This window comes from Oculina patagonica, chromosome 13 (assembly GCF_052425735.1).
Source record: "Oculina patagonica isolate OP01 chromosome 13, crgOcupat, whole genome shotgun sequence".
In the NCBI taxonomy this organism is placed as follows: domain Eukaryota; kingdom Metazoa; phylum Cnidaria; class Anthozoa; order Scleractinia; family Oculinidae; genus Oculina; species Oculina patagonica.
The window spans coordinates 35,814,583-35,834,868 of record NC_135770.1 but is presented as its reverse complement, the minus strand read 5'-3'; the positions used below and the strand labels follow the sequence as shown (position 1 = coordinate 35,834,868).

The 20,286-nt window shown below is 39.0% G+C and overlaps 1 protein-coding gene across 1 annotated transcript; it reads right to left on the bottom strand.

The window, feature by feature from the left end:
- Positions 1-217: 217 nt before the first annotated feature.
- On the bottom strand, positions 218-15,508 carry LOC144635786 (ATP-binding cassette sub-family C member 4-like). Its single transcript, XM_078494885.1, has 7 exons — positions 15,416-15,508; positions 12,397-12,950; positions 11,495-11,877; positions 9,667-11,000; positions 5,545-6,115; positions 5,036-5,172; positions 218-2,988 (listed from the first exon to the last, which is right to left on the bottom strand). Exons 2-7 carry the CDS (start codon positions 12,925-12,927, stop codon positions 2,093-2,095), a joined length of 3,852 nt encoding a protein of 1,283 aa, XP_078351011.1. The 5' UTR covers positions 12,928-12,950; positions 15,416-15,508; the 3' UTR covers positions 218-2,092.
- Between the last annotated feature and the right edge of the window lie 4,778 nt (positions 15,509-20,286).

Below are 20,286 nucleotides of genomic sequence, written 5' to 3'. Positions count from 1 at the left end.
TTGTATTGTGCTGTCGGACAAGACAGTTACCTCTCACAGCGCTTTCTTTCCACCTCAATAGTATCATGATAAATGGATATCAGCGAACTGTAAGGGCAACCTGAAAGAAATACTGGGGGGGGGGGGGTAACCTGTTATGGATTAGCATCCCCCCGGGGGCTGGGTTAGCAATAATCCCATCCGTTTAAAGGGACTGTGACGATGTGTCACGGCTGAGTTAAGTTTATTTTATTACTCGCTATGAGACTTAACGTTTGCAAAGAAATTACATCTGTGGATCAAAATGACAAATTTAGAACCATAGCTTCATTGCAATCAAATGCGTCTCCCTGGCGTTACAATTTCAACTTAAAAGCAAACGAGATTAACTTTCATTGAAAACTGTTCAGCCCAACAGCATTTCAAAAACCCATATCGCAATCTGTTTCAATCTTCTTCACTTTTGGCCATCCGTACCTTCTTTTGTATTTGCTGTGTTATTGAAATGTTCCTTCACTGGTTTAAGCGGTTATTTTTATAATTCAATGAATTTGATGGCCGTTTCCCGTGCCTAAATTTGGCTAAAATCCGTGACACAGTCCCTTTACGCACCGACCCAGTACCTATGTTCGAAGACAGACTTTACTGAACCCAACAAAATGAATGTTTACTCGGTTCCTTGGTTTCTAATGGTGCTCTTACAAGTCAGACCGACATGATTTCCAGGCTGGTGATTATGAAAATTTTTCTTTTGGGAACCTAAGCTTTGACTTTCAAAGAAGCAATCCTTGATACTTCGCTGTGTTCTACGATCTTAACAGTAAGCCTGGTTCTCATATAATCGCACCGATCGTTTCTATCGATCGTTTGCAAATACTGAGACCGGTACCATAGTAGGCGATCGAAACGATTTCGCCTGATATGAGCCAAAACCTACGAAAAACAATCATTTTAGCCCTAAATCCAACACAATGGCAGCCTTCAATGAAAAAGCAAAACTCGTGGCCTCCAATCTTCTCAGTTATTGCAGTTTTCGGCGAAGAAGGGAAAGAGAAGCTAAAAGGGTAGAACACGGGCGCTCTGAAGCGATCGTGATCGCCCCAACGTCAGCGATCGTCTGTGTAATGTTCTCATCAGATGATCGCCCCGATCGCAAAAAAACTTTTTGAAGTGACCGAGGCGATAGAAAAGATCGGGGCGATTATATGAGAACCAGCCTTTAGTTGTACTAATTTTGATGTAAATTATAACGACATCAAATCACTCAGACACATTAAAAAGCTTAGAAAGAAGAAAGAAACAGAGGCCACAGGCACAGGCTTGTCGGTAAAAAGGCTTAAGGAGAAATAGTAGCTAATGGATTTGGCTCGGAGGGAACATTAGAACACAAGTTACAACGTCTTTGGGGCATATGAGAACAGTGATTACCATGCTGAAATATTTTCACCACTAAATAAAGCAAGAAGGCTGCATATAATGATTGGTTTGCAGAAAAGGGCCCTTTTTAGAACACGTCAAATAGAAATGCATTACCTAACTCGGTAGACATTATTAGCGCGAGTGAGTCAATATATCCTTAAACAAAGCCAAGGTCTCACAATCCTATCAGAGTTCGACAGAGTAAAGCTGGTCAGCAAAGCGAAGAACTTTTTACCAAAAATGAAGATTGAAATGATCTTGTGCTCTATCCTTTGGATGGTTTATGCTGCCGATGGGGAAGGCAAGTTGTTTTATATACACTAAAATACTAGCATACATTTTAAACTTTGAAATGGAGTCATCTTTATGTGGTGGCCCGGGCCAAACGTCGAGCTTCATAATACTAAAATTTAATAATAAGATCAAGTCGCTGCATTTAAACAAGAGTAAATCAAGATACGTTATTTTAAGATATTTTTTCTGCCAAAGTTCTAGCCGCTTCCTGGATTTCTAGTATAGATACCGCTAACGTATATATTGCGATCTTGTGTTCGAAATCCCGGATAGGCCAACAAGTAAACCGCCATCCACAATGATTGAACATCTCTAAACTGGACAGTGAATGCTTAGCATGTTGCTTTACCAATGAGGACGGATATTGTTTATCAGATATCTGCAACTCGGGACATTTCTCTCAAGGCACTTCCTTCCCTATTTTTGTTTCACTAGTTAAAACTAGTGAATCAAAACGGTCAATTGCGTCAACCTCACCATTTTTTAAAACCAAAACCATGTCACAGTCTCTAATGGTGTTCAAACGATGAGCTATAGTGATAACTGTGGAGTCCCTCAGTTTCTCGCGCACTACGTTCCAGATTGTTTGTTCTGTCTCTGGATCCACGTGTGCAGTGGGCTCATCCAAGATAACGATCTTGCTTTGCTGCAACAGCACACGAGCCAAACAAATTAACTGCCGTTCTCCTACACTGACATTTGCACCATGTTCCAACAACTTGTGATTCAGCTTTCCATCTAGACTTTCTACCAGCTCTTTAAGTTGCACATCCTCTAAAGCTCGCCACAAATCTGCATCTTGAAACTGCTCTACAAGATCGATATTTTTTCTCAACGTCCCACTGAAAAGAACAGGGCTTTGGCCAAGAACAGATATACATCGTCGAGCTTCTTGGAGATTGATTTCTTTGATTGAAATATCATCGACCACAATCGCTCCATCAGCATCTGGCATGCGCATCAGAGCTGCCACAAAAGATGACTTGCCTGCACCCGTGCGGCCTGCAACACCGATCTTTGTTCCTCCTTTGATGTTAAGATTGATTTTCTTCAGTGCTTGAGGTCCTCCTGGATAATATGTCAGTGATACATCTTGGAATGTGATATTTCCTTCGCGTGGCCAGTTTTCTGGAGGAAGTCGTTCCACTTTATATCCAGGCTCATAGTCAAGCTTGGTGTACGTCATAACTCGCTCAACTGACGTCATGAAATTCTCGACATCCAAGGTTTTTCTGACAGTGTATTGAGTCATTTCGGCAGTCTGGATGACATAAACAAGTGCAAGTCCGGCAAAAGCTGATTAAAACAAAGGACAAAAATAAACGAGATCATTCAGCGAAAAGTTGTATGATGCAGCTGGGTTTTTTTTTGGGTGTCTGGAAAACCCGAATAGCGAATAGCGAATAGTTAACAACTATTCATCGAAGTGGAGGTGGCTAGTGGTTGATATTTCTTTCGGGCTATTTTTTCTCACTGTTTAAGTATATACTAAGACAACTATTCGCACTATTCGCTATTCGCGACTATTCGCTATTCGCTATTCGGGTTTTCCAGACGCCCGTTTTTTTTAAAAAAAAAAAAATCGAACAGGTTAAAATAACCTGCCGTATCAAACAACGTTCCGCAAAATTATTTGTTTTTATATGACATTATCTTTCACTTATTTTTCCCCAGCTTTCTTTAAATTTGTTATGAGACCTTTTAGTCATATGTGAATAACTGCCACAAATTATGTAAATTATCATGATTTGTTGGTGTCTCAATATTTGACCAAATAGTAAACTTTTTAAAATCACTCTCGTTAACAATTGTAAACCATGAAATATCCAGCAAAATGATATAGAAGTGTCAGCCATGTAACGAAGCCAGCTACAAGGCAAGTGCAGTTCATATATATAATAACAGACCCTCGGATGTAGCATTCAGGTCACTGGTACTATAGATACTAGGCTTTGGAGGATTGCATGTGCTAGCATAATTTTTGGCATAATTGGAGCAAAAAAAAAACAATTTGTTTAACGAGCACTGACACGGCATAATTAGCAAATTTTAGCACTTTTTGGAGCATAAATTCATAAACATGGTGTATTTTCTACAGAAATAAATTAAATTTAGGTAGTATGTTCTTGCAATGCGTGTTATATATTTACAACAACAACATCCTCTTTATTTCCTTATCATTAAATTACAGAATTATTATATAAAAATATATATATTGCTAGAGATAAGGGGTTCTGGCAACCCGAAATAACCACTAGGTTAAAAATGCCGGGTTGTCAGTTTACAAATTGAGTAGTCAAATTTTGGCCGGACACACACACGGACACACATACAAAATATAATATAGAATATAATATATACCAGAAAGTAAAGAAGAAAAGAAGCTGAAATTACACGAGCAGTTAGGGCTTCTCTTTTAATTAATCTATTACCTTAAATAAAAAATATAAATGAACTGAACAATGACGAATATCAGAAAAATAATGGTAAGGCGTTGCAAAAACAGTGATATTATCTTAATGTGAAGAAAAAGGAAAAGCTTTGGAGAAAGCTCTGTTTCAGTTTAATTTTGAATGATGAAATTGGCAAGTGCTTTGTATCATAATCAATAGCATTCCATATCTTAGGGCCTTGAAATCGAAAATTAAATTTTCCATTATTTGTTCTTGCTTTGGGGAGATAGTAAGACTGTTTTGCAGAATGCCTAGTATGGTAACTGTGGACAGTATCTAACTTGGTGAAGAAGGACTGGAATACAGAGGGTAACAATTGATTATAAAATTTATACATGAAAGTGGCAATAACGAAGGTAACGAGATCGGAAAATTTAATAATCTCCAGAGACTTGAATAGTTGACTGGAGTGATGATCAAAGCTAGAGAATGTCATCACCCGTACTGCTTTTTTGTAGGATAAAAATTGGATTTACAGTAGACTCATAAGTATTACCCCAGCAATCAGTCCATAAATCATAATTTGGTGTCGTTTAGCTATACAAGTGTGATTGTTAAGTCGTTGGAGGCATTTTACAAACGGTTCAGAGATGCGCTGACGGCCGAGACAAACTGCCATAAGACACAAATAAATTTACAACAACAGTTTATTTGAAAAACATCATAATTTAGTGTCGTTATTGCGTATCATGATCTACGTCATTTTGTGAGCATAATTACCGAAATCAGGAGCATAATTTGGGAATTCTGGCATAGGTTTGGCATAATTTGGCAAACTTTCGAGCACTGCTAGTAGCATAATATGCCACTTTTAGGAGCACAATCCGCCAAAGCCCAATAGATACGTTAAAATATGATTGTTGAATTATTTACCTTACAAATGTACCTACCGGCATCTTGAGACACCAACACTGCCGACAGAGACACTGCACCAATTAACAAGGAAGCGAGAAGATCCAGGCGTACACCAAGCCATCGTCCACTGGCCTTCACCATAATAAATGACTGATTATGAACATTTTGATGTCTGCCGGAAAAAAAACAAAGTATATAGATAAATTTTGCCCTATTCCCCACAAACATCACCTAAACAATGAAACACTTTTTAAGTAACAATCTATCTGCTCCTTATGTAACAAATTGAATGAGCTTGCGGTTTTGGCGGGATATGCCAAGCTATATTTCATATCATCGTGGCTCATGTTGACAAGGTGATGAGGTATTGATCAGCTGGCCCCCCTTTTTCAAAGCCATTTAGGTGCCCTTCAAGAATGCGTCCAAGCGAAAAGCATTGTCATATTAAAGGTAACATCATAGAGTTAGCTCTACCTCGTTGGGCAGCACCATATCCCTTTCGTAAGATCACAACATCTGCATTATAGAGGATTAACCAACATACCTGTAAAACTGATCAACGAAATCCTTTTGTCTGCCTCTTGTTCGAATCGTGTCCAGTCCATTCAAAGTCTCCGAGAAGTGGGAGAAGACGGGACTACGGCATATGGACTCCAACCTTTTCAGCTCTCTGGACGTCTTTAAATAATACCTGGAGATGTACAATACTACCACAGTCAACGGAACAACAAGAAACAGAAGCCAAGGATTTGTAACAGTTGGTACTGTTATTGACGCCAACACCAACAAGACATACTGGATTGAAGCTAAAAAAGTCTTGGGCAACAGCTCATCCAGGCAGCCTACATCATTTGAAAATCGATTAAGTATTCTTCCCACGGGATTGGAATCGAAGAACAGAACCGGTGCTTGTAAAATAGCCACAACCATTTTGTCATGAAGACGCTGAGAGCATCTCAGAGAAACCCAGAAGAATCCGTATGCTCGAATGACGGCAAAGATGAGGGACGCTCCGACCAAACAACCATATATAGTCAGGTTTGTCTTGTTTTTCTGATCTTCTGGAAGTTTCTTTGTTAGAAAAGACAGCCACACGTCAGGAGCAGCTATCATTGCTGACGAAAAAAGACAAAATAAAGGACGGACCATCAGAGAGACATTTATTAAATAGCATGAATATTTTTTGTTTTGCTCCTTTAGTTTTACTTTCTCATGCTACGCCACCCTAAAATTCAAATAGTAAGCCATACTTGTAACTTATTCAAATATAATATACGAATTATGAAATTAATTAATTTAAACTGACCATTTATTTGGCTTAATTGACTTGCCGATTAAGCTTGAAGGCGCACTTCCCTTCAGAAATAGTTTTTAAGTTACCTTATTATAGGAAATAAACGCTTGTGTTAATTAAGGTATTTGAAATTAACGCGACTTAAATTAACGCGAATTGAAGGAAAAATTACTTCCCGATAAAGGAAATTAACGCGAAAGAGAGAGTAACATTTCAAAATGAAGGAAATTAACGCGACGTACACAAAGAAAAACACTTGTTGAGACAACAGAAACAAGTTTATTTCGACACTAGGCGTATAATCCTAAACGTAGGGGATTAAGAAAAGGAATCTGACCGCCTCGAGCGCTTTTCACAGTTTTAGTGATACAAACAGATTTCCAGCCTGATGAAATAATGCATTTTCCTAGCAGTCAAGAACGTCTGCACCTTATCGAGAAATTGGTGCCAAAATAATGGAAATTAAGGTCATGGAAATTAACGCTCCACTTAATTAACGGCCCGGAAATTAACGTTAACAAAAATTAACGCGACTTAAATTAACGCTTAAATTAAATTTCATGAAGCGTTAATTTCCTATAATAAGGTACTCTTAGCGTCACCTTCGCTTGCATAAATCTATTTTGGTATTTTCCGCAACCCACCCTAAGTGGTCACTTTTCTAATGGTCCGTCCCTATAAGTAATACAATCACAAGTAAATCGATAATTGCGTTCGACGAAGGAGAGCGCAAGCCTAAAGGTGGATTTCCACTGTCGCGTTTTTGTTTACGCACGTTAACGCGCGTAAAAAATATAAACGTACGTAAAATGAAATTTTACGCGCGCGATTACGTGCGTCGAATTTACGTTGTCCAATTTCCAATGCCACGTTTTTTTCCAGGTATTTACGCACGTGACGCGCACGTTTACGCGCGTAGCGATTTTGGTGGTTTTGAAAAAAGTTGAACCGAGTTCAACTTTTTTCGCGGCTGTCTGCGGTTACGCAACGATTTACCCAATCATACTTTTGGATTTCGTCACATGACACCACTAACCATGTGGAAAACCATTTTGTTTTAAATCGCCCATCGATTTACTTGGGAAAACATTCAGATGTAAAAACACTTCTCATCGAGAAAGTCTTAACATTTCAAGAAATAATCTATAGAACTGACTACAGAACCAAATTACACAGACGCAGTAGTGAAAGAAAACGCCTGGCGTCAGGTCACGTAGACATTGAACCGGGAATCCGGGAAGGTCGTCTCAAATCCTCTTTTACTTGATGGTGTCTTTCGGAAGTATTTATAAAATGCCTCTTGGTCATATTCACGCATTTCTTTTTCTAGCGTTTGGTACAAAGTGTTTTCATGGCAGCCATGTTGGAAGAGTCAAACAACAAGATATTTGCATAAAAATGTTAATGATTTTTTCCCAAAGGAAAAACAACTTATTGTTTCACTTCTCCAATATGGCCGACAATCACGCACTCTATTCACCAACTTGATAATTCAGTATGGCGGGCATTTACGCACGTTCAACGCGCGTAAAAAGGAAACGCTTTTTATTACTTTTTACGCGACAGTGGAAATTTGCCTACGTATCTTTTTTTACGCACGTTTTACGTACGTAAATATTTACGCGTCAGTGGAAATCCACCTTAATTTTGATTTTGTGTCCTGTGTCTTTTGAGTTGGTATGCCTGTGTACTGTTATGCGGAATGAATCGAGCCACATTGCGCGCGCAGATGTATGGACACACGATTAGCCTCCCCCGCTTAATTTTTGCAGGGGCAATTCTCGGCCGGGAAACTGGTAGCCACAGATGGCCTCGATTTCATGCAAAACAAGGTGGCGTCCCAAACTTAACCTGCGAGTTGACTACACCGCCGCGAGAAAAATAACGCCTGATCGCAGGTTATCCCAAACTGAGCTCAGAAACATTATTTTGCTTGAGAAAAAGGGCTAAAAACGTGTGGCCAAAATTGTAATTTTGCCGAAAATGTCATGGAGAACATAAGAGGGTTATCATCCAAGATAGCAGAGTTGTCTTCGGCCACTGAACGTCGTAAAAAAGTGGAAATCGAGTAAGTTGTGTGTAGTTTCGTACGGAGTTCGTTCGTAGCTAAACCAGCATGTTTTCCTGCAATTATACGTTGCACAAAACTACAATTGAATTGTTAGAATTACATGTATCGAGAGTGGGTATAATACGGATCAAAATTGTTTTATCACTTCTTTGAATTTGTGATATATCGTTATTCCTAGGAACACTAGACGTTTTGACGGGGAAATCGTTGCACATTGAATGTTACATGCGTGTAGTGGATTACTCTTTGAATTATGTCTGTATTTTTAAGTACTTTGTGGAATTTTAAATCGAGGTGAAACTATTTCCTCAAGTTTGTGGAAGTTTAAATCTCGTTTATTGCCAAACGATCACAAGTCAAGTGAAATAAATACCTTATTCTTACTAAATTTCGCGAGTACTTAATTTCGCGAAAAATCAAGAGCCATATTTCGCGAGTACTTAATTTCGCGATTTTGAGAGGAAGGTGCAGTTGGAGTGTATTAAATTTCGCGATTTTGACCTATTCTTCAATATGAAGCTTTGACCTCGAAACTGTAACAACATAATTAATATGAAAGTCATCGTAAAAACAGCAAACAACAATATACGCGTAACAAAACATAAGGTATTCAACGGTCTAAATCCCTAATAGATTCATCTACGACTGCAAGAGCGAGATTTTGAGGAACTTGGCGGCAGAGAACAGTTCGAACAGTGCGACTGATAGAGCGGGAGATAACTAATGGACAAAATTAAACAAGAAACTCCAAAACATGAAGCTCAGATATGTTAGAATAACTATGATAAAACAGATCGAATTTCATTATTTTTTATATTATCAGTACGATATTAAATTTCGCGATTTTAAACTTCGCGTGCCCTTTATTTCGCGGGTATTAAATTTGAGAATCGCGAAATTTAGTACTCGCGAAATTAAGTGAGAATAAGGTAATTATTTTTGTGTACATAATATTTCATTCATTCTATGTTCTTTTGGCTCGTCACACAATCTTTCTCACACTTATCCTCCTCCCGTTTAGTGAGTTATATGCAAGGTAACTAAGTTTGGTATAAGGCATACTACTAGTAAGCCGAGCATGTCGTTTTTACCCATAGGTCGAACGCACTTCCCTAATCTCTGATTACTACTAGTAATAATTATATTTATGCCCGTCAAAAAAAAAAAAAAAAAGATAAATGTGTAAATGTAAATGTGTCAAGACGATATTTGGCGACCGGTCCTGATGATTTACACATGCACAGGCTTATTGCAGCATCCATTGCATAAACTGTTATATTACACATCGGCTTCAGTCTTACCTTGAGTTATGAAACAGAAACAAATTACTGCCAAGATCACTGACGAATGTATTCCGCTTCTAAAGTATTCCCAGTAAAGCTTGGATGACACCACTCCGATGGTTCGATCCTCTTGCGATATTTCCAGACCCTTAGCTTCATTGGGTAGTGACATCATTCTTTTACAACTATAACCAACTTCGCTTTTTTGTTCATTTTCCTGAACGAAGTTCTTATTTAGCTCGCAGTCGTTCCTAGCTGTCCTATACAACGGATCAGCAGTTGTATTTAGAATGCCTTTTCCTTGTAGCTCTGTGAAACTTCCCTTTTCCAACACGCGACCTTTGCACAACACAATTACTTCATCAGCTTCTTTCATGTGCTGTTCTTGATGTGATGTTAACACTCGTATTTTATTACCCAGTAGGTCCTTGATGCATTTTTCAAAGATATGTTGTCCAACTTTAAAGTCCACAGCACTCAGAGGGTCGTCCAACAAGTAAAGGTCTGCATCAGCGTAAACTGCGCGTGCTAAACTTACTCTTGCCTGCTGACCTCCACTCAGAACTTCACCGCGTTCACCAACAACTGTTTGGTCACATTCGGGAAACCGCTGGATGTCTTCTGTGAGGGCGCATGCTTCGATTATTGTTGTGTACTTTGGTTCATCGTATGGTAGACCAAACAAAATGTTGTCTCTTATGGTTCCTGAGAAGATCCAAGCTGTCTGGGGAACATAAACAAGAGTCCCTTGGCAGGTTATTGTTCCGCTTATGCTTATGCCAGAGAACTCCCCGGCAATCGCTGAGAGAAGAGAAGATTTTCCACAGCCAACTGGTCCAGTGATGACCGTTAAACTTTGTGGTCCTTTAAAAAATTCGATATCCTTCAAAATAAATTTATCTTCTCGTTCGATTTGCTTGTAGGTCAGATTCGATACACATAAAGTGGTGGGTTTGCCCTGACATTTTAATTGATCAGGATTAAGAACTTCTTGCATTTTCTCCTTCTGATCTAAGAGACCACTCACAACTTTGGATGAGCTATTCTCTTCTCTAGACTGATTTATTGAGATTGCAGCCAGGTTTTCTAAAAGAAGAAATTCTTCTATCCTTTGCAGCGACGCATAAGCGTCGTATGTCTGTAGCGAAGCAGAGGCCATGTCGCAGCACGTTCCTGCTTCTACAAGATCGAGAAAAGCCACCAGCATAAAGACACTAATAGGTGTGATAGGTTGACCAGTCAGCACAAGGGTAATGACAGATACCAGGGTCGCCATTGCTCTTGAAGTGTGCAGTAGGCTAGCAACACTCGACAGAATGGCACTCTTCTTTCGGATAATTTTAATTTCACTTCTGAAAAAATGAAGATATCATGAGGGATATTTCAGTAAACGACAGGATAAGTGATAAATGTTAGTTTTCATTAAAATTAGTTGCATTCACGTGTTACCAAAGACATGTTAAATGTTACTTCAGTCTAGTATTTAACTACGAATATATTCATTACAGACAAGTCGCAGTCACGAACTGGTCATATAATGGCTAATTAGTGATGGTCTGAAACAGTTCGACTTGGAGTCCGATATTTCCACGAGCCACTCAGTGAGGGCTAGCAGTGTTTCGTAGAAATTACAAACGATAGCATGCAGTCAGGAAGCCAAAATTTCAGGGGTTTGTGCCAAAAACCAGAAACAATGGTCCTTTGAAAGGGCAACGTGCGTGACCATAGTCCATCAGCGAAAAAGAACGATAAGGTAACCACTCAAATTCGTGCAATAGAAGACGATAAGCGTTTGCTTAAATTTAGTTTACACCTGCAGTGTATCGACTTATTTTTCTCTCCTTACCTTCGTGTGTGTTTAATTTTTTCTCGATATTCGTCCTCCCACGCATGCGTCTTGATGGCGCGAATCCCAGAAACCAACTGGTTCATCAAGGCGATGCGCCGGTCAGACACCGCTGCTATACACAGGCGCAGTGCAGCACTAAGATAGGATAACCCGGCAAAATATGGCACAAGAAGACACAGGAAAATGACTCCCATAAGTGCCTGCCAGCCAATCAAATACGGAAGTAAAACCGCCATCACCACGAGATTAAAGAACACAAAAGCTGATGCGGAGATCCACATGACAGTGTCTTCCTCCAACCGCTGAACATCGTTCGATATAAGATCAATTACACGACCTGTTGTAAATTTAAACAAGGCATGCTTGCTGATACGTAGGGTCTGAAAAACAAGAAATGCTTAATTTAACTTTCCACTGTAACAAAAGAAGGCTTGAAGTGACACAATAGCTCAGTGCCGTGTATTTGCTAAATATTAGCACACGTGCATAAAATACTCTTGAACTTACGCTGTATAAACTTTAAGAAGTAAATCTCCATCAAAAACAATTTTGATTTATTTGGATTAAGTGTCCCATTAGAAAACTTAGCGCTGTAAAGAGAAGTGTAACTGTCTTCCGTAAAACAGGGATGCTTTTTACCATTTTATTGCCAACGTCAAATGAGAATATCAAACGTTAAGGAAGCAATAGATGGAAGGCAACCATCCTCCGATACCCAGGGGCAGTTAGTGGGGGCGATGGGCAGCTTATCGGGACGACGGAATTTTCGGGCGAAAGTTTACAACAAGAGCTCAAAAGCCATCCCATGTAAAGGTAAACTTGAAGGTAACTTTCTCACATGGAATGAGGATCTAGGCTACTGTACTTGAATGGCTATGTTCCATTCTATTGGTACTTACCTTCATGTAAACTAATCCTTTTAGGGCGCAGCTAATTCTGATACCCAACAGCTCACATCTGTAGTCATGGTGATGGATGTTATGGCAACCGATCAAAGCATTAATACCCAAAGCCAATGCACAGCCGTACAGAAGATGATTTTTTTCTGGCTCCGCTGACATCAGTGTGGAAATAAAATATCCAAGAAACAATGGTTGAAGAACGTTAGAAACTGACTTTAAAGCACCCGTGATGACAATAATCATGGTGTCCTTAACAGAGAGCATCTTTATGACACTTTTCCAAAGTTTAGGTCTTTTCCCATTTCTTTTGCACTGTGTTTTTTCCTTGTTCCAGTTTTCTTGAAGCTGCTCGGTCAAAAAAGAGGCAGAGTTTTCTTCTGAAAGCGGTAAAAAATCATTCTGATCTAAAGATCTTTCACTGCCTGTCTTGAAGACGCTGTTCATCCATTGAAAAAAAAGAAGAGACACAAAGTTGACTACTTCTGCATTCTCACTGGTAGGGATTTTCTTGTATCCATTTCTTGCCATGACAATAGATCTAAAAGCTAACACTGAAAGAAATACAGATCACACACGGTTTAATGACTTAAATTCCCGTAAATGCACTTAGTGAAAATCTCCTTTACTCTACATTGGATTCCCACCCACATTTTTGTTAACTTTGCAGGGGCGGATCCAGGGGGGTGGATTGGGTGGCTAGCCACCCCCCTTGATCTACCAGAAAAATGAAAATAAACATATTAAAATAGAAAATAAGGACAATGTTCATCCACCTTTTATAGTCAGGCGGCCTTTTAAAGTTAAGGACGGCCTTTTTTCAAAATAGAAGATTTTCGACAGCCTGTTTTACGAACTTCTGGCTTAATGTAACACAACGTGTGTATAACTTTAAAAATTAGATTCCTTTTAGCTTTAAAGGGTTGTTTTAGCCTTGCTGGAATGATTTTCTTCTCCATTTCCTTTTTTTTTAGCGAGACTTTGTACCGTTTTTTTCGCATTGAAGCGATTTCACAAGCAAGCAAAGTCGCCAAAGTTGTCCCCACGCCACTTTGCCAAGGGCTAAAAATTTCCACGCACGTGGGTGAGCAAAAAACCCGCATATCTGTTCTTTCCTGTAAGTTTGTGGCCTGTCAACTTTAAATTTCAATCACTGTTCATTTCATAAGAACTAGACTTTTTCTCCGAGTAAAGAATATTTTGCCAAATTATCATAGAAAAAGATTGGTTTAATAACTTCATTGACAGCTGTATAAAGCTTCTCAGAATCGCGGAAATCGCGTCTAAGAGGCTTTAACTTTTCAAAGATTTCTGAGGGGGCATGCCCCCAGACCCCCCTAGGGATATGGAGCCTACGGCTTCATGAAATATGGGTCTCAGACCCAACAAAAATTTAGCACTTTCACTTTCAAAGAACTTCCTAAAAGCCTGAGACTCCCCACCACATGAAAAACTGGGGCTTGAACAATATAGTAAACAAAAAAATTGATAAACAGCCACCCCCCTTTGAAAAACCCTGGATCCGCCTCTGACTTTGATTGACTGTAAAGGCGTGTCAATGTTGATGTCAGCTGCTGTATGATATATTTTCCATAGATTATACTGATATTTTAACCGTGTTATAAATAAAGTTATTCTTTCGTTTGTTCGTTCGTTCGTTCCTTCATTCATTCATCGTGATATGAATTTCGCGGTTTTCGTGATTTTGAAAAAATCGCGAAATTTCATACTCGCGAAATATAGGACACGCGAATATTAAAATTGCGAAATTTAAATAATATCATGTCCCATCTTCATCTTCTTCTGTCGTTACTTTAGAATGTATACCGTTTGTATAGAATATCCAGCTTAAGTTTGTGCTTATCAACATTTACATGTAATCCTTACTATCAGAAAGGCATATCAGCAATCCTTTGATTATACTTCAACTAATTTACATTTGACTCTAGAAACACAGTCACTCCAAAAACGTGGCAGCCAATTAACTGAATTGCATTCAGAAAGCAGCTAAGTTTAAACCTTTTTGATAAAAAAAAAAAACAGTTGCGTTACAATACCAACTTTCATTGCATTGTAAACAGCTTTGTCACGCAACACTGCTGATAGGTCTTGAAAGCTGTTCTGTAACATCTTAGTGATATGCAGTATATGCAGTGTCGGTCCCGCTTTGGCATTACCTGCGCGCAGAAGCTTTGCCATAAAGGCTCTTGGAGCGAGTAGCGATATACGTGCACGAGAAAAAAACAAAAAGAAAACTTTCGGGGCTTCAGATTTCACGCCCAGGTAAAAAATATCTCTCGTATTCATCATCAAGTCAGTTGGAACTAATTGTGAGTTTGACTTGCTAATTTTTTCAATGTTCGCTATTTGGACATCAACAAAATGATGGGACTCTCTTGATAATAATAAATGCTCGTCGTTACAATCCATGACTGATAAATGCCTTAATAGACAATTAAAGTAAGGATGATGACGATATTTTTGAAGACCAACACCAAATTTCAAATTCTTACACGGAGAGAATTTCTCTCTGTTTGGTTCAGTAATAGCATGCCGTGGGCGATGGAATGAATGTTTTGAACTCTTCCAATTCGCTATTCTTGTTTTAAGGTTTCATTAATACCTGAACGAGATAAAACGGAACGGGATAAAAGCTGTGTTTTGTAAGATAAGGCATATAAAAGTATAAATTACTTGGATGCTTATTGCCACTTCTTGTGTCATGGTTGGAGCTGCCATGGGTGGCTGAGCTCAGCGTTTTACAAATGAAGCCACCAATGCTGTTTCGAAAGTGCCCCGGCCAAACAGTTGAATCTTCGTCAGAGCTTAAAGCTGCCTGCTTTGTGGGGGGAACTATTTGCTTCCTTTTCCTGTTGAAACCCTGGCTTTCAAGCTTTTAATATGTGCACAAAAGCGGCCCGTATCTCAATTTTTCCATCGATAGTAATTTTTTTTTGGTAATGGAGTCGGTTTTACGTGTATATCGATCTTAATTCACTAAGAACTGAATAAAAGTTACCTAAATGGGCAGTTTTCCAGGCTTCATCTGGGTTTCGGCAAATATCATCCGCAGAGCTTGCATGACCACAATTTAAAGAGACGGCTTAATGGGATTTGGCGCCTTGAAGTGGGTCTGAAGTAAACAAGGTTGTAGGGAAATGATCCATAAAGAATTTGCATAAACGCTCTATCCAAATGTTTGCCAAACAAAGCCAGGTTCAGGAGACAATGACAAGTTCACGCTCCTGGTTTTGCAAGTACAAAGGTTTTGCATGTTAAAGAATTCCCTGTATCACGAACTCAATAGACCATTCAGTTCGCGCTTCTGACATCAGTTTTATTTTAATAAGACCACGAACATGGCGCAAAATACAGCGTTCGCATAACTTCAGTAAAATATTCACAGACTGTTAACTCACTTGAGAGAGAGTGATTTCATTTAACCCGTGAAACAATAACTACCAATTTGTGCGTAATAGTCAAAGGAAACAAAAGAAAACAATGGAGTTTATGTCTAAGGGCCTGATTATATGGCGAATTTCAGCCCGGCTTCCAAAACAAATCTTCTTAAAAACACGTCTGCGATTACATGAAGAAAGTTTCATCCCGGGCCGAATTACAGCCCTTTCTGAAATTTCCAGCCCGGTTTTTGAAATTTTGAAATCTCAGCCCGGGCAAACGGGCTGAAAAACCTCATGTAATGGCGTTTTCAATTTCAGCCCGGGCAGAAAGTGAGCTTGCGGATGCGCAGTGGTGGTTTTCAACGACAGAAAACACTGAGAAAATGGCGGCCACAATTATTAATCGGGCGTGGCCGATTTATAGTTTACCCTTCGGTCGTCCTAGAGCGTAGTCTCCTGGCGCGGCCAAAGAGACGGGGATAGCTTGGGGTTGCTACAAAACCGCTACGGGTGACGCATACCGCAATGGTTTTCATTTTAGTTTTGACAGGAAATCGTTGCAGGCACACTTGGTCGACTTTTGGGTTAATGTGTAACTGAATCAGGTTGTGTTTTTTTGCTTCGGCGAAAGGACAGAGAAAAAAGCTTACGGGGCAAAGTACAGTATGGGGCCCAGTTCTCGGCCACTTTTGACGTAAACTTGTATTTCTTACCTCAGAAGAACCGCAGGAACTTGAAATTTCTCCCAGAGCTAGCTACATTATTCAGCTTTTTGGTGTAAAGCTATCGACCGGTCAAAAATTAATTTGCCCGAGCAATAATACAAATAAAAGCTCCATTTGTGGGCCCAGTTCTCGGCCACCTTGGCCCAGTTCTCGGCCACTTTTGACGTAAACTTGTATTTCTTACCTCAGAAGAACCGCAGGAACTTGAAATTTCTCCCAGAGCTAGCTACATTATTCAGCTTTTTGGTGTAAAGCTATCCACTGGTCAAAAATTAATTTGCCCGAGCAATAATAAAAATAAAAGCTCCATTTGTGGGCCCAGTTCTCGGCCACCTTGGCCCAGTTCTCGGCCACTAAAAAGCTTGTGCGTAATTATCTGTAAAAAAATGCTCAATTAATTTTCACAGTCATAAAATCACTCTGTAAACCTATTTATACTATATCGATCCCAAATTATTTTTATGATGCTTTGTTTTACTTTAGAAAAGAAGGATTTTAACGCGCCTAGTTGCCTATGTGCAGGTTCTGGCAAAACCGCATTGTGTGACCCGTGCATTTAGATGGTTTATTTTGCAGTGAAAAGGTCTTGAAAGATTTAGGTGTTGTAGAAATAATAGACAAGACAAGAGTCAGCTCAAAACTTAGAGATAAGATTGAACTTTATTTTTAAAACATTTATTTCTTTCATTCTGGCAGCAGCAGATGAAATTATATTAAAAACCAAGCGCTAAGCTGTGATAGCGAGCAGGGTGGCCGAGAACTGGCAAATACGCAAACGTCGCAAGAAAAAATTTCGAAGTAAATTAAGACCAAAAAATACAACGGTTCAACGAAAAGTTAACTAAAGCAGAAAGTTATTCTACGTTTCACATGCCAAAAATTAGCTTTAGCTGGCTTTTGGATAAAATACGAAGTTAACTACATCCATGAATTTGGAGCCGTAAACAAACTGACAACTTTTTCGGGAATGCAAATTCACCTACCTCCGCGTAAACTCGACGTGTGAGCTTTCTATATCGAATTGAACAATCAAACTCAAGATACTTAAAGCACATGAATCAGTCTATCGTTTGAAGGAAATACCTTTTTCTTTTGATTCAACTGGAGTGTGAAAAAACGCGTTAAACACAAAGGGGCCGAGAACTGGGCCCCATACTGTACTGATACTGATACATTGTGAAATTGCACTTAATTTGACAAGTTAAAGTTATTTTTGTAAATGAAAAAGGTAACGTCATTGATGTCACGCAGTGTTTTTTTTTTTTTTTTGGTTTGCTGGTTTCTTTTTTTGAGCCTGACTCCGCCGTAAAACTTTTTTTTTTATTTAGCAAGAACTGTGTCGATTTTTATTTCTGAACAATTGGTCGTCAAGTCGTTTGTCACAAAGAGTAGAATGTTTGTACAGCATGTTTTGGAATTATTTTAGATTTGGTTAGTAAGACGCTTCTGAAGACCCGAGCAAAACATTGGGAATGTACATTATTAATAGGAACTTGAATGGAATTTTTCACAAGTTGGATAAAGGTATCAACTGAAAAAAATGGACTTCAAAATGAGAACTTGGATTTTGTTGTAATTAAATTTTATCGCGGATTGGATGCATAATATCACGGCTTTAAAAGTCTTCAAATAATAAGAAAGGTTCCTTTCTTCCTTTTGATCTTATTGTTATTTTCATGTATTGATTATTCGAAAGTGGTTTTCGTTGATACGAAAAAAAACGGGTTTTCACTGAATTGCTTGAAGTATTTTTAGACGTGATAATATTGGCTTAATCAAATTACATTGTGCACGAAATATTTGTTATTCTTTTGTCTTGAAACTTTGAGGAAATTGAAATTTTTGTTTGACAGTAGTGTATGAAAGGCATTTTATAGAACTGAATAAAAAATAAGAAACATTGATAAAGGTTATTTCAAAGATTTATTTTGCCTGATTTTGAAGGGTTTCAGGAGTTTTAAAGAGTGCTGGTAAACGGCTGTATGTTGTTTGTGATTACGGATCTTATTTAGTTTCGAACGCTCTAATTTTTGAAAGGTTAAAACAGGTTAAAACCGGGCGGTTTCATGAGTTTTTTGGGTAGAAAGGTACGGTGGTGGTCAAAAAAAAATGTTCAGAAAGGAATGACTGTAGTAGCACGTAAGTCGGAGGTTTGCGTGAGTCACGGGGTATAGTATGCGTGAGCTGGATTTCCGGCGTCATAACGGCATGTTTTGTTTACTGAAAGATACACTCGACGTTTAGTTAGCTTAGTCGGCTTGGGAAACTATTTTAAAAATGAATGTTGTAATAGTTAATTAATAGTAATCTAGAATTAACCCACTCTCGATTGGAGTCTGTTCTGGATTCGCGCTACCTTTTCGCCGCGAAGGAATTTTGTAAAATTTCGCTAGTGGAAAGAGGTACTGTAAGAACAGTATCAATAACTCAAAAGGAGGAACTTCTTTGTAGCTCTGAATTAAGACGTATGATAAAATTTTAGAATAAGAAACTTTCGATATATGGTTTTCATATTGTTTTTGTCAATTTCCTTTTGTGGCAGATTTTTTGAGAATCAGCTTTTCTTTCGTGTGATGACATACACAGGACAGAACGAGAGGTGGATGAGAAAGATGCCGAAGATGAATAGGCACCGAAAAACGACAAGAACCGTCAAGGACTTATCTTTAGAGGGCGGGGAGTTTTGGCATACTGTATTTCGAGGACTGGACTGGACTAGTAAAACGCGGACTAGTAAAACGCGGACTTGTAAGACGCGGACTAGTATAACGCGGACTAGTAAAACGCGGACTTGTAAAACGCGGACTAGTAAAACGCGGACTCAGGTAAAACGCGGACTTGTAAAAGGCGGACTAGTAAAACGCGGACTTGTAAAACGCGGACTTGTAAAACGAGGGCTTGTTAAGCACGGACTTGTAGAACGCGGACTTGTAAAACAAGCGCTTGTAAATCGGATAAAACTAAACGGTTTAGCGAGCGAAACAATTTGTGTTTGAAGCTCTTGTGTGTTTCTTCGACGGCATATTTCTAGCTTTTTTGAGCACTCTATGGTCTGTTTTAGCGTGGAGATGTTTTTGCAGTATAGCACATGTTCGTTCTGCAAACCCCTACTAAAACAACGGGATTGATGCTATGAGTTGTGTGCATATGTTTCTTTCTTTCCACTACTTGACGTCTGTTGAGTGCAGTCGTTTGTATTGCTCGCACGAGGTAGAACGGGGCCCGTCCAGAAATCAACAGTCAATCGTAAATAAAGGTGACGGGCCTACACGACTCCTACGTTCGTGACATTAGAATATTTGCCGTTAAATGTTTAAATTCGGTCTTTCGACCTTATTTGCTTCTGACTTCTTTCTGAGGGTACTGTTTTAATTTGGGGGCAGTATGTGGTAAATAAAGGTGACGGGCCTACACGACTCCTACGTTCGTGACATTAGAACATTTGCCGTTATATGTTCAAATTCGGTCTTTCGACCTTATTTGCTTCTGACTTCTTTCTGAGGTTACTGTTTTTTGAGACATTATGTATTGAAGAGAGCCGTAAGATGATTGTGGCCAAGGAATTTGAAGTGTCTAGAGGCGTTTTACAAGTCCGCGTTTTACTAGTCCGCGTTTTACTAGTCCAGTCCAGTCTACAAGTTAAAGACACATCAAGACCACCCCACTGTGAATTGCCATAGCACAGACAAAATTATAGTCAATATCTTATGTGTTTTTAAGAGAATTACATAAGAACCAAGGCATGTCTTGTCTTGCCTTACATT